General features: G+C 57.7%; 1 protein-coding gene across 7 annotated transcripts in view; it reads left to right on the top strand.

Moving 5' to 3' along the window:
• The window catches only part of OSBP2 (oxysterol binding protein 2), a 162510-nt gene that overhangs the window by 130582 nt on the left and 14343 nt on the right, over window positions 1-17585 (top strand). For 5 of the 7 annotated variants that reach the window (XM_081036665.1, XM_081036664.1, XM_081036667.1 and 2 more), the window contains 3 exons: window positions 797-1053; window positions 14864-15059; window positions 15654-15771. In XM_081036665.1, coding sequence (XP_080892791.1) covers window positions 797-1053; window positions 14864-15059; window positions 15654-15771 — 571 coding nt within the window. Of the gene's footprint in view, window positions 1-265; window positions 386-796; window positions 1054-14863; window positions 15060-15653; window positions 15772-17585 lie in introns of those variants that run through there. The other 2 variants (XM_081036668.1, XM_081036669.1) reach the window with 2 other exon arrangements.

Consider the following 17585-nt stretch of genomic DNA (forward strand, 5'->3'; position numbering starts at 1 on the left):
AGTATCTGCACACAGAAGGCCTTTGATAAATGAGAGTTGCCTTGCTCCCCCAGGGGAGATGGGTGACGACCCGAAGCAGGATGGGGCGAGGTGGAAGCAGGATGGGGAGCCCTGACTTGGGCTCCGGCGTCTTCAGGCAGGCTGTGAAGACGTGCGAATGTTGGGGTGGGGAGGGGTGAAACATCTGAGGAGATGGAGGAGGTGTCCCCAGCAGCTGGACCTGAACTTGGACCCTAAGAGCTGCTGACTAAAGTGTATTGCTTAAAAACAAGTTAAATAGAGGTGAGGTAAAGAGGTTCCAGGCAGCGGGGACAAAATGGGAAAGGCCTCCAGCATCCAGTCTGTTGTGGCTGCCAGGTGGGCATAGAGTGGAGAGGAATGTGAGGTTGGTGGGAAAGTGTGGGTCCGTTCGGGTTGGGCCAGCGATATGGGGAAAGGAGCCAGACTTGATTCAGGGTCGGTGGCCTGGGATGTGAGCTGCTGCCACACAGCAGTCTCCACCTCTTCACCCAGCACAGCCCAGCCTTGCCTGCGCGTCACACTTTAGGGGGCTTGTGCCCTGCATGCGGGTAGGCCTGCCTTCTTCCAGAGCACAGGTCAGGCCCTGTCACTCAAGCTGGCTCAGGAGGGCCTGTGCCCACTCAGGGAAGGCTGGCAGACACCTCACCCTAGCCAGGAGCAAGAACTGGCACCAGCTAGTGGCACTGCCTGCTCCTCCCTCCCGGGCCCAGGCCGGGCAAGCCTTTTATGCCATTCTGGTCAGTAATAATCACAGCACCTCTGTTGGTCTCCACAGATGACTCTGGGGACGACGACGACGAGACTGCCTCCCCAGCTGACAAGAGCGAACTCCACAACACCATCAAAAACCTCTCCTTGAAGTTAGATGACCTCAGCACGTGCAATGACCTCATCGCCAAGCACGGCGCTGCGCTGCAGCGCTCCCTGAATGAGCTAGACGGGCTCAGGATCCCGTCCGAGAGCAGCGAGAAGCTGAAGGCTGTGAACGAGCGGGCCACTCTCTTCCGCATTACGTCCAATGCTATGATCAATGTAAGTGGCCGCCAGCACCCTGTCCTGGCACGGGGCTCCCCCAAAAGGGAAGTGACTCCCTGTCACCAGCACCACGGTCCCTGATTAGTGGCTTGTGTGCTTGACAAACCAAGGCTCTGTTTCCAGTGGCTTCAGGTCCTCGCAAAGCCAGCTCCTTCCTGTACTATCCATTCTTTACAACATCTCATCCACGCAGCCATTGGTGGACGAGAACATTCTTTCTAATTGTCTGGTGGAAACCGGAGTTGGGTGTGGAATCTGGTTGAGGCTGCAGGTGGTTCTGGCCCGGCTGAGGAAGGCCAGGGCCCCCAGGTGAGCAGCTGGCTGGGCCCACACAGTAGAGCCTTGGCTGGTTGGCCCACACAGCTGCTACTGCTTTTCCCCAGATATAAGGCAGATGCTGTGGATTGGGACCACGGGCTTGTGCACATGTGTGTGGTAGGGAGTGGCATCGGCGGTCCCAGTAGCCAAGAGCTTGAGAGCGGAGGCTGCCCTGAGTCAGGCCAGCCTGACAGTAGCCAAATAAGTAACCACAGTGTGTAAACGGAGAGGCGCAGCCATGGGAGTCACCGCTCTCCACGGGGTTCTGGAAGCCACTGGGCTGTGACCCAGAGCCCGGATGGTCTCTCCATAACGGCAGAATGAAATGCTTAACTATGCTTCCAGAACCTTCCTCTTTCTGCCCGGTGGTGTTCCCCAGAGATGTGTGTGGTCCTCCAGGCCCCCACCTTCAGACACAGGTCTGAATGCAAAGTCTCCTCCCAAGGACAGCCCCTGGAAGGGGCCGGTCTACCCAGGGGTTGCGTGCTGGGAGCAAGAGGGTCAGAAAGGGGAGGTGTGGGGACATGCGGGCCACTATAGAGGCAGCTGGCCAGGCCCATAGAACATGGCTCAGGCAGGCCATCAGGCCCACGTGTCCTCCAAAGCAAGAGGGTGACACCATAGCAGGATCAGGAGTTGGGACCGACTCTCCAGCTAATACTGGGAAACCCAAGGGCCAGGGAAAGATGGAGGCCAGAGCCCGCCTCAGGCCAACATCCCGAGGCAAAACTCTGGGCATCTGAGACTTGGCCCAAGCGTGCTTCACGGGGTCTGTGGGCAGCATGATGTAAGGTGGGTGGACCACCCCCACCACCCCACCTGCCCTGCCCCCACCACAGACGGGGGCTCGGCCAGGATGCAGGAGGAAGCTCCATCCTGGGGCCTGAGGCTGAGGAGGTGCACCTTCTTCCAGAACTGGGGGATACATTGCGCCTCAAGCTCAGCAAGTGTGTGGACCTCTGTCCACAGTGCTCAGGAGTGTGGTTGGTGCCCGCATGCCGAGAGGCTGCTGGCTGCAGCGCTGGGGCCGCTCTGTCTGGTGAGGAACTCTCGCTTTCCTGTGCTCACCTTCTCAGCCCACTGGCCTCCTTACAGCCCCCAGACTCTAGGGGCCCAGGTCCCTACACTTCCTCCAGTGACAGGTACAGATATTCAGCATTTAATGACATAATGATGCATTCATTTTCCCTATCCGTCCCTGAAGCCACGGCTGCCTGTGGCTTCTCTGGCACTGCCTCCCTGCATGCCGAGACTAAAGCTGCTTTATATTGAGTAAGCAGTTTTGTTTGGCTTTTCCCAAATAATGAGCTGGCGTCTCTAGCAAAGTCTTTTATCAGACATCAGAGGCTCATCTGTGTTTGCGAAGCCATAAAAACAGCTCACCATCTAAGAGCGTAATTGTTTGATGGGCTGCACAGCTCCTGGGACGGATGATGAGGTCTGTTTGCAATTCTGACACCAGGAGAGTCAGACCGGATTGACAGGTGAACCTGACAATGAGGGCCTCTCCCCCATCTACCTCCATGGAGGAAGGGGACACAAAGAAGTAAGGTGCTGGCCCTGACAGGCCGTGCTGGTAGCCCAGGCAAGTGCAGGGCCCGCGTTTGTCCCAGGAACCCTCCCTGACAGCTGTTCCTCACCTGGCAGGACCCCCGTCAGTTCTGAGAGGGCTGTTTGCACAGCTGTCAGACACCAAATGTCCCAAACCCCATTGTGTGCAGATGGGACACCTAGGCAAAGCATCCCCACTCCTAGCCAGGCCTTGACCTGTTAACAGGCCATAACCTCTGTTATGAGGAGGGGATTGGACCAGGGATGTTACTAAGGCAACCATATGGCTCCCACCCCCAAGTCCCAGTGGGAGCCCATTCACACCCAGGACCACTTACCCCTCCCTAAAACTTTATTAGTATAATTAGGTATTGTTAGTGCCAAAGTGAAAACTGAGGCTCAGAGAAGTCACCCAGTCAGTAAGCGGCTGAGCCGGGGTGCAAGCCCAGTCTGTGTGGCCCGCTGGGGCAGTGATGGCCCCCTCGCTCTCAAAGTCAGTGAGGGTGAGACTTCCGAGGGCTGCAGAGGCCCCTCCTACTCGAGGTCAGCACACAGAGGGGGTTGGCCTCACATCTGCCCAGGGTGAACCCCCAATCTCAGGGACACAAATCCCCGGTGTGCCTTTTACTTTTGGGCTGCAGCCCCACTGTGCCCTTCCTGGGAAGCTAGGGACTTGGGAAGGGAGGAAGCCATCCCCAACTGTCCCCAGAAGGCACCAATCATCCCGTGGGTCCCTCCAGGTCTCACTGTAAGAGGAGGGAGCTATTTCTCCCCATTGTTGGGATCCCAGCACCAGCACCCCTCCGTGCTCCTGCCCGACCTATGGGAGCCCTCCGTGGGGAAGTTCCCAACAGCCCCCATGCCTGAGGTTAGGGAATCTCTATTCCCACCGGCAAGTCGGCCAGGGCAGAATGCTGAACATCTGTGGGTTTTCCACCTCGTGGGCTCTGACTGAGACTGGGTCATGGAAATGTGGAAAATGAGGGACAGCTGGCCAGCTAGAGCCCACAGGGACTTCAGAGAGCTCTGGGCAAGCAGCACCCTTCCCCTATGCTGGTTCATCTTCTCTTTCCCCATGATGACCAAGAATCTGAGGCTGTTCAGCCTTCAGAAGAAAAGTAAAGGAACAATTTTAAGCCCCCTTCAAATTTGGGAGAGGGCATAGATATCATAAGCCTTTAGATCCCTCGCTGCCAGCAGGGCAGGGCGAGGGCTCCCTCTGGACAATTCCCAAGATCCCAGGCACCATGGTTAGTGACGAGGCCCATTCCTGTGCCACCATTCCCCAGTAGCCGTGCAGTGATCTCACCTTGAGTAGAAGATGGCCCCTTCCTAGGTGTTTGATGGAACAAGATGTACCCAGGAGGTTTCTGGATCGGGCATATTGAATAGTGTGCCACAGTGTTTTACCCCTCCAGGCCTTTGCCTGTCTAGTACTTTCTGGAACACCCTTTCCCCACCCTTCAGATACCTGACAGATCCCTTTTCATCCCTCAGAACCCCACAGGGATGTCACCACGGCCGGAGGCTTTCCGAGCTCTCTGTCAGGAAGCCGTTCCTCCTGGCTAGGACCCTGGAACCCTGGGGCACCGCTGTGCCAAATCTGCCATGCAGCGTTTACCCCGTTATTTTGACATCTGCCCCCGCACCAGGCTTTGTGCCCCCTGAGGTCACGCTCAGGTCTTACCTGTGTCCCCAGCAGTAGCCAGTGGGTGTGCCCAGTGTGTGATGTTTCATAGTTGGTCTCCTATCTCAATAAAAATGTTGTAAGTAGGCGGATCCCATTTACAGAGACATCCTAGTCCTGCTTCCTCACCTGAATAAGGGCAGTGAGAAAGGGAAGGCTCTGCACTCAGTCCTCTGCTTCAGAGCTGCTTGTCACCACCCCATGCCACCCTGGTCACCCGCCTTACAGAGAAATGACCCAGCCGAGCCACCAAGAAATAGGAACAGCATTTTATGGAATTAAATCATGATTGCGTTTTTCACGGGAATGTCACGGGTCGATTAAGGACATAGGAGCAAATGAATGAATCGCTTAGTATGTGGCAGAATTCCCTAGTGGGTGATTTTGTGTCTGATCAAAGGCAGCCCAGCAGTTCCCTGCTTGGATTACTGTTTAGGCAACTGTGAATTCGCTTGCCATTTAGGTGGGGCCTCACAGCACTAGAAAGGACTTTGGTGCTTAGGCTGAGCCTGAATCACAGCATGCCCATGCACGGGCGCTCCCCCGGCCTGGGTGTGGGGACCCCAGGCCGGGACACCAGGACGCCCCTGGGGTTGTAGCGTTGGACCAGTCCCATGGTTTAAGGTGGAGAATGACTGAATTAATACATATTACCCTCTCATGCTTTGAGTATTAGTTTCTATAAAGTGGAAAAACATTAATTCCAGTTTTATTGTTTTTCCTATAAATTTATCTTTGTGGTAAAGCAGGGTGCCCTGGTTTGAAGGACAGACCTCCAGGATGGTGGTGGCGTGACAACAGCTGCCCACCCCCCTTTCTTCCCACATCTTTGCTCCTTACAACAGCCACGTGGGGCTGGTGTCATTACAGCTTCCTTGGCATCATCATTTGTATTATTCAGGTGCCACCCTGGGGCCCAGAGCGCTCATTTAGCCCAAGAGTCACAGGCTCCGCTGCTGCATAAACTCTTGGAGTCACAGCTGTGAGTTCCTGGGCTGTCCCCGCTGCTGCCCACTGGGCGTGTGCAGAAGGGCTGGGCCTGTGTCACCTGTTACCAGGTCCACCCAGCACACCAGGGCTCTTTTTGGGGACCTGGGCTCCCCATGGGTTGCCCTTGATCCCTGTGTTTTGGCCTCATGGTCCCTGCATGGTCATTCTAGTGTGGGGCTGCCCCCCTCCCCTACCCCAGGCCAGGCTCCGCTCCTGACCTGTGGAAACAGGCTCTGTCTGCAGGCCCAGGCAGCCAAGCCTGGCTAGGGAAGTAAGTGCTGCTTCTGTGACTTTCACTTCCACTTCCCTGCCCCCTGCGCCCTTAGGACCTCCTTAGGTCACACTCTATCTCCTCCTCCTCTCAGCCCTGGCCAGGGGAAGAGGCGGCTATAGTCCCAGTGAGAAGGCACTGGCGGCTGTGTGGCAGGTGCTAATGGTCGCCTCCCCCTGCAGCGCTGGGCCCCTTGATGGGCTGGCAGCCTGTGGGCTTGTTTCCCACCAGCTACTTCTCTAGGCCCCCGCAGGTGGGGCCTGCTCCTGACATGGCCCCACACCTGAGCCGGGAGAGGCTCCTCAGAGCTGGTGACATGTGCAGGGCCCATTACTTGGCCCCTCCAACCACGTGACCCCAGTGGCCCTTAGGAGCTGTGAGTTCAGGTCAGCCCTGCTCACCCCCACTGAGCACTGCGACAGGGCAGCATGCAGCGCTGGTGGCTCGGGAGGCCTTCCGGGATCCCTCCGTGGTCCGGCCAGGTCATGGTCTAGACCCTGGGCACACAGGGGGCAAAGCCCGGGGAGCTGTAACCATGGAGATGATAGAGCATGCCAGAGGCAAAAAGACCTTGGGAGGAAACAGCAGGCTGGTGGGTGGGAAGAGAGGTCAGGGCACAGACCGGCTGCAGGGGAGGGCGGGGGGGGGGGGGGGAGTGGGAGGTGGGGGTGACAGTGGGAAGGAGGCCTGGGGAGACCGGAGCCTGGTCACGGGACACCTTCTCCAGAGTCGCTGAGAGCACTTGGCCTTCTACTCTGACTGAGGCTTGCACAGCTGAGGATAATGGTCTGTCCCACATTTTAGCACGAGCCCTCTGCTGCGTGGAGAATGGGCTGTTGTGAGGAAGGGGCAGGTGCTTGGAGCTCCCTTAGGCGGCCCCTGTTGTCACCTAAGGAGGGGTGGTGGCTTTCCCCTGGGGGAGAGCCGTAGCTGCTGTGTTGAGGGAAGGGCCAGTGGAGTTGCTGTGGGGGTGAGAAAACAGGCCTACCAGGGAGGACTGCAAGGTGTGGGCCTAAGCCACTAGAAGAATAGGGGTGCCCTTGCTGTCTGACCCCCCGACCCCTGGCCCTCACATGCTGGACATGGGTCCACTGGTCGGTCCCATGGGTTCTGTCAGGATGCAGGGGGCCTTTCCCAGGATCAGGTTTTGTATAGCCAACTGGTGAGTGTACCCCGCAGGAAATGAAAGACAATGGAGGCCCCCAATGAGGGCAGAAAGCAGCCGGGGTGCTGGCCAACAGAGGGAGGGTGCCCACCAGGGCCTGATGGCATAGACACTGCACTGTGGGTCCCTCAGTTTACCAAGGAAGGCACACATTTTGGTTGCTTCAGTAGAACTGGTTGGCAGGATGGGGTGTGGGTCCTGACCGCAGGGCCTTGGGAAAGCCGGGGAAAGAGGGGCTCCCAGTATAGTCAGACTGGGAGGGAGTTGGCTCCCACTGCAGGTGAAGGGAGTTGCAGACCAAAGTACTGGGGAGAGTCAGAGGGATTGGGGGGCGGAGGGAGGTGCAGACAGCCAAAGTGGGAAACAGGCCCGGGGGCAGGCAGGGACAGATGGGGACTGGTGGGGACAGGTTAGGGGCAGGTGCAGCCGCTATGTAGATGCGGCAGCAGCAGCTCAGAGCCAAGGCCTCAGATGTGGGGCGTCATCGAAATAAAAACCCAGATCAGGAGCTATTTACTGCTCCAAACGGTCTGAGGCTTCCCTGGGCCCTATTTGGAGATCCCACAGGGCATCTTGTGCCCACCCACGTGGAGCAGCGGTAAGGGCCCCGGAGCTGCCCCACCTCGTTCTTCCGGGGCCGTGGGCAGGTTCCTGGCCAGCTGACCACTGTTCTGCTGCTGACAGCTTGTTCTTTTGGGGCCTGGGGAGATGAATAAAAATAGATCCCAGAACTGTCTAAAATCCGCTGGCAAACTCTCGGCCAGATGGTGCTGGTTCCTGTGTGCAAGTGGGGCACTATTTAGAATGTGGTAAGGGTTATTTTAAAGTTTGAATCAAAGTGAAAAGCTGCCCCCTCCCCGCGATACTGTGAGTGAGTACATTAGGGAGAAGCTGTGCTCGTCTGCTTGGTACTGGGGAAGGGCCTGCGCTAAGGCTCCGAGAGGAATGGGCACAGGCAAATGCCCAGCCCAGCCCTGGAGCTGCTCGCCTCACGGGGCCAGGAAGGTGGTGGGTACACAGCATGGCAGCCGGGCTGGCCCTGACCCAGAGGGACCCCCCCCATCTGAGCCCAGCACTCCCATCACAGCTCCAGAGGTCTCACTCTCGGTCTTGGAGGCCTGAAATGGCTGTGCGTCTTCTGGTGTGACAGCCTCCAAGCCAGGCAGCCCTGGCCTGAATCTCAGCAAGCCCCCTGCCTTCCTTCAGGAGGTGTGCACGGAGGCTAGCCTGCTGCTCCTCAGTGGGAGGGGGACAGACCCTGCTGACCACCGTGTATCCCCTGGTGGGAGCTTCTGGCCATGCAGAGGGGTTCAGGGAGACCGGGACTCTGCACTGTTTCCTCCTATTCTCCACCTTTAGGACCACAGTCTGGTGAGGGGCGGGTAATGCTGGCCATGTGAGGATCAATGTGCTGGGGAGGGGGCGTGGCAGGTGAGAAGGTTTAGCCCCAGCAAAACAGAGAGCAAAGGGTCCGGCCACCCACTCACCTGGGAGCCCCAAATCCTGAGAATCGCTGCAGGCCAGACACATGGCAGTCAGACACCTGGCAGGTCCTGGCTGGCTGCAGGTGGAAACATGCCCTTTCTCCCATCCTCCTGTGTCCGGGGTTACCGGAATTTGCTGTGTGCTGATGGCTAGAGATGGAGCCAGTCACCAAGCTCAGGGTACCCTATTGGCCCGGCCTGGAACCTCCGAGCATTTGGCTCATTTCCCACTTCCTCTGTGAGTCCCAGGGCCATCCACCCCAATGTCCAGCTGCTCTCTGGCACCTTCCTCATGCCCCTATCTAGGAGGGCAGTGACAGCGCAGGACACTGCCTGATGGTTTCCAAGCAGCCACCGAGGCCAGACCTGAGCAGGGTCCTAGCTCTGCAGACCTTCCTGAGAACTTGAAAGCTTCCCCAGGCCACACACAGGACAGGCAAGGGACCCAGGCCTGCTGACCCCACGCCCTGCTCGCTCGCCCACATTTGGGGAGCAATGAGGTCATTGTCAGGATTAGGATTAGGATTAGGAACTACAAAAACCATTCAAGTTTGTCCTCCTTCCTTCTGGGCACAGCTGGGCAAAGGTTCCCAGCTCAGAGACACTCTGGGCCTGTCCCATGGGGCCACCATTAGGGAGCTCCCCGAGGAGCTCACATGGCTTATCCCCAATGGGGTTTCCTCCAGCTGGGCAGCCCTCACAGCCCCTTTCACTGGGCCAGGCTTCTGGGAAAGGAGAGGCCCATGGGCGGGCAGGCCCCCCGCCCCCCATCCTATTGCTGAGCAGAGCCCGCCCTGTGTGACCGCCTTTCCATCCTGGGCTTCTTGGTTTTCACTCTGCTTTGTGAGGCTCAGAGGTAGAACCGCACTGCCTGCAGACCCCCACACCTCTTCATCTTGGGAACCCTCTCTGTAGCCCTGGAGACGGGAGGCAGGGGCAGGGCCGGGAGCCTGGAACCCTGTTCCCATCCTGAGGACAATCACCCCAACGGGTCACAGAATCAGGAACTCTGTAGCAGTTCTGGGTTTCGGCTCTCTGTTCATGCCCTGAGAATGCCGTGCCCAGGAGGTTACAAACCTGCCCGGGATGGGCAGCAAGGCAGCGCCGGTGTGGGGCCCGGTGCTGGGCTCCTTGTTCTGCCTGCTCCCCATCCATTGCGTGATTTAAGAGCAGTGTAGTGTAAGTAGGGAGCTTCCTGGCACCTGAGGTGCTGCTCCTGCTCAGGGCTGGGTATAGCTCTTGGAGAGCTGTGGCAGAGCCTCAGGGGAAATGTGACTGTGGGTTCAGAGCCTGGGCCAGCCAGGGCCTCCCTGGACGCCCTGGGAGCTGCCCCTCAGCCATCCCCTGTGCTGGGCCCCAGACCTAATCCAGCTTAGCAAGCGCACATGCACCCGCCAGCTCAGGATTCCTGGCAGCAGGGCCAGGCCAGCGCCTGCCTCTCTCCATGCATGGCCAGTATGGGGCCTGGAGACCAGTAGCGCCAGAGGAAATCTGGGAGTTGGGCATGGACACCTGGTAGGTGCAATTGGGGTGCAGGGGCAGATGGGCTCTGCACAGCCCACAGGGTGACCAGGGAGCTCGTCTGCTGCAGGTGACCCCCCAGCCCCACTGGCAGTGGCAAAGGCCTTGGTCCAGCCACATGATCCCCTAGATATTGTAGCACAGCAGCCTCCGCCCTGCCCCCTTCTTCAGGCAGCTCTGACCCTTTCTGATCTTTGAGTACCCAGCCCAGCCACGTGTGGCCAGTATGAGGCCACAGCTGTCCCAGGGATTTGACTTTCTGTCCCCCTGCTGTTCCACACCATCCTGCCCCTCAGTGGCAGCAAGGTGAGGTCACACATGGCCAGGTTATCAGCCAGCAGCCCTGGCCACATGGGCGACGTCCTCAATGGCAGGGACGGGTGCTGGGAGGCAGGTGTGGCTGAGGCAGGCTGGGTCCCGTAGCTTGAATGGGGTGATTCCCTGACATCCTTGCTAGTGAGGATCTCTAGGAGCCCAGCTCCAGTCCAGAAAGGCCATGGGATCCACACCACCTGTGCCCCAAAGGGCATCCAGACAGCGCTAAAGATCCAGCTTTGCAGAGTAAGTCGTGACAGTGCTGGTCCCAGGCCCTAGGAGACTTGCAGGTGGGGCCATGGGGACTTGAACCTGGGTCTCCCACGTACTGCTTTGTGGCCCTGGGCAAGCCCCTGGGCCTCCCAGAGCCTCCATTCCCTCCTCTGGCACGCGATTAGAACGGCTACCTTAGTGCTTATGAGAGTGTCCCAGAGAGCCCTGACCCAGAGTAGGTGCGTGGCATGAGGGAGGTGGGGTCAGCGTTAGAATAAGCAGGGGTACCGTGTTTCCCCGAAAATAAGACCTAGCCAGAAAATAAGCCCTGAAAATAAGCATGATTTTTCAGGATGCTCATAATATAAAATAAGCCCTACCGAATTTCCCCGAAAATAAGACTGGGTCTTATATTAATTTTTGCTCCAAAAGACACATTAGGGCTTATTTTATATTACGAGCATCCTGAAAAATCATGCTATGACTTAGCTTCCAGTTAGGTCTTATTTTCAGGGAAACACGATATTTGGAAAAGGGAGGAAGACGTGGCACCTGGTAGGTCACACATGAGGGTGTGGGGAGGGATGGGACCCCAGGAAATGAGGCTGGAGAGGATTTGGGGCCAGCTGTCAGCTGTCCTGGGAAATACAGCAAACCTGCACTTACCCCGGGAAGAGAAAGTGGTCATTTCTAAAGTATTTAGAGCTCATGACCATCAGGCGTAGGAGGTAGGTAGCCTAATTCATCTTCACACTACGATCATCTTTCCCTCTTCACTTTTGCTGCTGGGAAGCCCAGTGGCCATACAACCAGCCCTCTCTGACATGAGTTCGTGGGAATTATTTACCGTATTTACCGTGACCTTTGGCTACTATTTTATACTGTTGTTGGTGGCTCTTCTACAAGTCTTGTTTTAAATGCCATAAGTTATGTGAAAGCAAAGCACCCATGTGTGTTAAAACTCATTGGGATGATTGCAGGAGCTGTTGAGGGTTGGCAGGGAATGATGGTGGCAGATATGACAGAGCGGTGCTCAGGGAGAACAAGAGCACAGGTGACAGGCCTTGTGCAACTGCCAGGCCAGTCTGGGGTGGGCAGGTGACGTGCCGCTGGGCAGGGCACCCACAGACCGGTAAGAGCCTGGAAAACCAGGAGGCACCTATCATGCGTCTTGCCTGTGATAAGTCTCCGTGTGTGACACAGCCTGGGCGTCTGCACCCTCACCCCAAGGCAGGCAGGCAAGGGGGCCGTGCCTTGTGCGGATGTGACCTGGCTCTGTGGGAGGAGCATGGCTCTGGGGCAGACAGGCCCAAGATCCTGTCCGCTTGCCCCTTGTTGACCTGGGCAGCCCCTTCTCCCTGGGCCTCAGTCTCAGGGGGCACAGGAGGACCCGGCAAGGGGCTTCCCTGAAGCGGTGTGCCCGGTGCCCAGTGCCTGCCTAGGCACATGACGATGCTCCTTCTCCACCAGCACCAGGCCTCGTGGCAAGTTTCTACCATGCACTGCACATTGGCTTGGCAGGGCCTGGCACGCTGCCTGGGCCAGCGGCAGAGCCAGCTGGAGCCCCCATGGCGTTAGGACCCCTTCCTTGGTCAGCAAGCAGGTGGCAGGACCTGAGATGAATTTGACTGGGTCCTGGAGCTGAGGTTAGGGCCATGGGAAAGCAAGGATGACAGGGGACACGGGTCTCATGGGAGTAGTTGCTCAGGGTGGACCGAGCTATGGGTTCAGGGCCCGGGTCTGGGTCTGGGTCTGCTGCCTCCTGCTGTGTGACCTCAGAGCCTCAGTTTCACCATTTATGGAATGGGGTTGGGGCCCCTGCCCAGCTATCTGCCAGGACTTCTATAAGTTCTGGAACATTTCTGAGGTGCCCAGAGTAATTTTCTGCCCCCCCCCAACCGTCCTGCTACCACCTCTTACACCCAGTGGTGCAGACCCAGTAGAGATGCCTTCTAGTCAGGCTACTGGGGTAGATGGTCACTGTGTCTGCTGTCAGGGCCCCTCCCTGAGGCCTGCAGTGGTGAGTGAGGGGTGAGGACTGGGGGCGAGGCAGAGGCCACTGCAGGACCCAGGGTGGTAGGCTTGGGTCCAGGGCACAAGCCAGGGAGTGGTATAGTCTGCACTAGAGCTGGGTCTCCTTGGGCCCACCCAGGCCCACCTCGGGGTCCCCAAATTGCATGGTAGACAGTAAGGCTCCCCACCAGCAGGTGAGCCTTCAGTTCCATGATTTGCAAACTCAAAATAGCCCAGACTTGTGACTGCCCTGGAAACCGGCTCCTCCGTCCCCAGAGCCTGTTAAGTGCATAAGGAGATTTCTTTCCTTCCTTGAGAAGGTCTCTCCCCCACAACCTGTATCAGGGCACCTGTCAGTATAAATCTCTGCCCCTTCTGGAGAGGCAGGTTACGGTGGCTTAGGTGTGGTCAGGCAGGGACCATCACAGTGACCTTTCAGGGAGGGTGGGGAGGCTCCTGAACTTGAGGTGGAGTGAGCGTGGGGGAGCTGCCAATAACTGAACCTCAGTTTCCTTATCTGTCAGATAGGGATGATCCCACTCTTCCTACCTCAAATTTTTGCTGGGTGAGTTGAGACCAGAGCTGTGACCACAGGGTCTGTCAGACATTACTCTTCTGTGTCCCAGACAGGACACGGCTCGGAGGGGTGGAGTGGCTCGTGCAGGAACCCAGGCCTTCCCACCCCCAATAACGTGCCTTTTTCCACTGCACTTTGCAACAAGCCCTGGCCCTGCCCACTCCACGTGGGTGCTGGGGGCTGAGATGAGATGATGGAGGGAAGGTAACCAGAGGAGGGCTTGTGAAAGGAGTGATGTGGCTAGGCAGCCGGCCCTCTCAAGCCGCAGGCTGGGGACCTTTCCACTAAGCCAGGCGGGCTGGCCACCGGGGCTCTGCTCTCCATGTAGGTGAGAGAGCCAGCCGAGCCCAGCCAGGTGCCCAATGCAGAGCCACTCTCCTGAGGAGGCAAGGACACCACCCCTTGGTAGGGTGCTCACTCATCCAGCAAACATTCTGGAGCAGCTGTGAGTTTGGGAGATTCCGTGGGACAAAGTAAAACAGGCACAGTTGCTAGAGAAGCTAACTTGCAGACATGAAATTTCAGGGGAGGCAACTGTTTGAGGGGGCCTGGCTGAATGAGGTTGGGAGCCTTCCCTGGCGAGGGGTCTGAGAGGTCTGAGGAGCAGCGGGAGGTAGAGGGCAGGCGAAGGCATGAGCACAGGGTGCCACGGTAATGCCAGTGGTGGCCCCCAAAGGAGAGTCTGTGGAATCTCCACAGCACCTCCATGGCTCTCCCAACAGCCCTCGAGATAGTGCTGCATTGTCCCTGTGTCACGGGTGAGAGGTCGTGTGCCTCTCTCTCTCTCCAGGAAAGCATGTCTCTAACCCTCGGGGTCAGACAGCATGTGACATGTGTGGAACAAGGAGTGGGAAGGGCCTGCTGGGACGTCGCAGCCAGGACCACTGATGCAGGCTGGACCAAGGAAACGTATCCCTTCCTACCCAGTTAAGGCCGGAAAGGGCACATCCAGAGGCTGCTGGCTTGGACATCGCTGCCTTCCAGGGACAGCCGAGGTCTCAGCCCTCCTCTCCACTGTGATGATAGGGGTAGAACAACCAACCCCTGCTTCTAAGAGTGTGGTGGAACCACCTATGGACCTGGGAAGCTGAAAAGAATCTGGAAGTCATAGTAGGCCACAAGTTTGAAGAGAGAACCTTAAAAGCAGAGTTATGTGATACAGACTTTGAGGTAACTTAGTAGAAAGTTCCAGTCCCAGTTCTCTGCCAGACAAGACCTATTACCTCTCTGAGCCAGGCAGTCTAGCAGAATATGGTTCTCCTTTCTTCTGTGCCAAAGCCGGGGATTGGCTTAAGCTGCCAGGGGTACTTTGGGTCCCAACAGGGTTAGGGTCGTGACCCACCTCAGGTCCCGCACATGGTGAGGATGGGGCAGCTGAGAGCTCAGGCCCCAGCTGTGATGAAAAGCCAGCACCCCCAAAGCTGGCGAGGCAGCTTTGGCCAGAGAAACCCTGCACATGGTGCTTTCTCGTGACTGTGGAACACTGACCAGAGCAGTCCCTAGGCTGGCTCTGGGAAAGCCAGGGTGTCCATGTCCCCATGGAAGCCAAAGGGGACAAGCAGAGGTGTTTCTGACCACACGGTGGAAGGGAAAGGAGACGGCACCCCAGGGTCTTCCTCACTGCCCTTTGGGATGTGGGGGGTGGGGGTGGACAGGCCCCCGCCCCAGGCCCTGTGCTCACAGGCCACCACTCCCTCCCCAGGCCTGCAGGGACTTCCTGGAACTAGCGGAGACACACAGCCGGAAATGGCAGCGTGCGCTGCAGTATGAGCAAGAGCAGCGCATCCACCTGGAGGAGACCATTGAGCAGCTGGCCAAGCAGCACAACAGCCTCGAGCGGGCCTTCCGCAGCGGCGCCTCTGGCCGGGCTGCCAACCCCACCAAGAGCTTCAGCGAGGGTGAGTGGGCCAAGGCCGCCGCCACTCTGTCCACTGCGCCCTCAGCCTCCCCTCGGCCAGCTAGCTCTGCTTACATGGCCGCCAGTACACACATTCCTTCACGTCGGGGCTTATGTGGGCCTCTTCACGGCTTTCTGTTTTCCATGCCTGCCACCAACTGGCAAGTCTCCCTATATCTAGGTTCCAATTCTCAAGACAAGTTCAGTGAGCCCAGCTGACCCCTCTGTGGCAGGGCTGCCAGGTGGTCACCTCAGGCTAGGGGTCATGGGGACCCTGGGAAGGGGTCTCTCAGAAAGGATAGCTGGGCCACAGGCAGACTGACCAGCATGTTGAGGGATCAGGGAGGCTTCCGAAAGGAAAGAGGCCTCTGAGCCAGGGCACTGACAGGAAAGCACATTCCAGAAAAGCAAGTGTCAGCAGCCACAGCCAGGTTAATGAGGACCAGGTGATGAAGTGGGGTGGGGCTTGGGGGTGATGGGGGTCAGTGTCAGAGGGCAGGGCGGGAGGGCCCTCCGGGCTCTGGACTTCCTCCGGAGGGGAGACAAGCCCTTATGAAGTTGTAAACTGAGGCAGCGGCTCTGCATGTGTCCCTAGGAAGCTTCTTGACTTCCAAAGGAGAGGACAGTGACGAAGATGAGGATACCGAGTACTTCGACGCCATGGAAGACTCCACATCCTTCATCACCGTGATCACCGAGGCTAAGGAGGACAGGTGGGCTCTCCGGGCAGGGCGGCCGCCCTGGAAGGACCTGCCCGGGTTAGCCGATCACACTTCATTCTTCCTGCGCTCCCTCTGTTCCTCTTTGTTCGTGGAGTCTTAAGTCTCATTCCAGATGGCATTTTTGCTTAGACTGGTTGTGTTCTTCCCTAAATCAAAAATGCTCCGAGTTTGTATCAGGATTTCATTTTAAATGGAGTTGGAGAACAGGGCCCTGGCTGGATCCAGCCCTAGGGGTGGGTAAGGACTGGGGCCAGGAAGGCTGGAGCTCGCTCAGTCGTGCCTGAGAGCTGCACAGGGTCTCAACCGTTCCCTCCACCATGTCAGCATTCCAGAACAGACGAGAGACGCAGGAAGTATCTTTTATTTTCTAGTTCCAAGCCTTTGTTTTATTTGTCATAAAAGCCTGCTCTTTCAGGATGTTTCTAAATACACATTAGAACACTCAGCTGTAAGTGGGACATTGACTAGCACTGAAAGCCATGTAGTCAGACTCCCTGGGAGCCTCAGGAGGTGCCAGTGGGGGTGACCCTGCTGCTGCCCGACATGTGTGAAGGGAAGGCATTAGCCCGGTGGGCAGGGCTGTGGTCAGAGGGGAGCACGCCGGGGTGGAATATAGATTTAATGTAATTGGGAGTTTAGTTAGGATCTTTACCCTCATCAAATTGCTCAAGGTCCTGATAGAAAGGTTGGCGAGTATGGCAGGGTTGGGGGACACAGGTGGCAGTGAGCTCCACAGGTGTCTGGGGCCCCTGCTGTGGCCTGGGAAGAGTCCTGGGACAGTGACATAACTGACCGTAGCCTGTGCCACCCACTGCCACCTTCACCCATGGGTGTGACAGCCACAGAGCGTCCCTTGTTTGCCCACAGATGGATGAGGAACTGCAAGCTTCCCAGCGGCCTTGCTCCCCATGTCTGTTTCACTGTCCACCACACCCCACCGGCCTTCCATGGGCCCCTGAAGCCCAGTCTGCAGGGAGGAAGCCAGTGAAAACCCCTGGCTTCTCCTTTTTTGCCTCCTTAGACCTATGTGCTTTACCACCTCCCTGTCCTGGTTTCTTCCAGGGAAAGGGCTGTTTGGCTCCCTCCTACCTCTCAGGGGTGACGAAATGAGGGACTTCCGGTCCCAGTGGTAGTGTATTTCCAGCTCAGAAAATCATCTTCCATTTCCCAGTAATATTTTTAAACTGTTTATATTGCTCTCAAAATGAGCATCGCTTGGTTGTTCTGAACTTCTTCTACTCTGTCACCCGGCAGCAGCAGCACCCTCTGGGCCCTGCAGCCAGGAGGCCCCTGCTCAGGCTCCCTCCGGCTCCCCTCCCACCTCTCCCAGCCCTGGAGTCCCCAGGGGCCCGGGCTCAACTTCCTTCATGCCCCCTCCCCAGCAGCCTTCCACACCTCGGCCGAGAGCCCCAAGTCCCTCAGCCCCGTCCCAACCAGCAGGCAGATGACGCCTGCTCAAAACATCTTTGGCCCCCATGGCTCCTGGCACAGCCGACCCACCCTCGTGCTGCAGCTACACTGGGCAGCAGCAGGTCCTCGGCCTGTGTGTCCTCTCATCTGCAGTGCCCTCCCACTTACCCCAATGATCTGGCTGAATCCTTCCCATCCCCTGAGGTCCTGACTGACAAGTCCCCGTTCCCTGCCCCAGCTGGCCTAGGTCAGCCCTTTGGGGCTCCCTCAGCACCTGGGCCCATCAGCCATAGCGCCACTGCTACTCTGGCCAACCGGCTCCCCACAAGCACTCATGGGCACAGAGATGAATACAACTCACGTCCTGCCCCTCCGGAACCATCTAGTGCAGGACT

This window comes from Rhinolophus hipposideros (genome assembly GCF_964194185.1).
Source record: "Rhinolophus hipposideros genome assembly, chromosome: 24".
In the NCBI taxonomy this organism is placed as follows: domain Eukaryota; kingdom Metazoa; phylum Chordata; class Mammalia; order Chiroptera; family Rhinolophidae; genus Rhinolophus; species Rhinolophus hipposideros.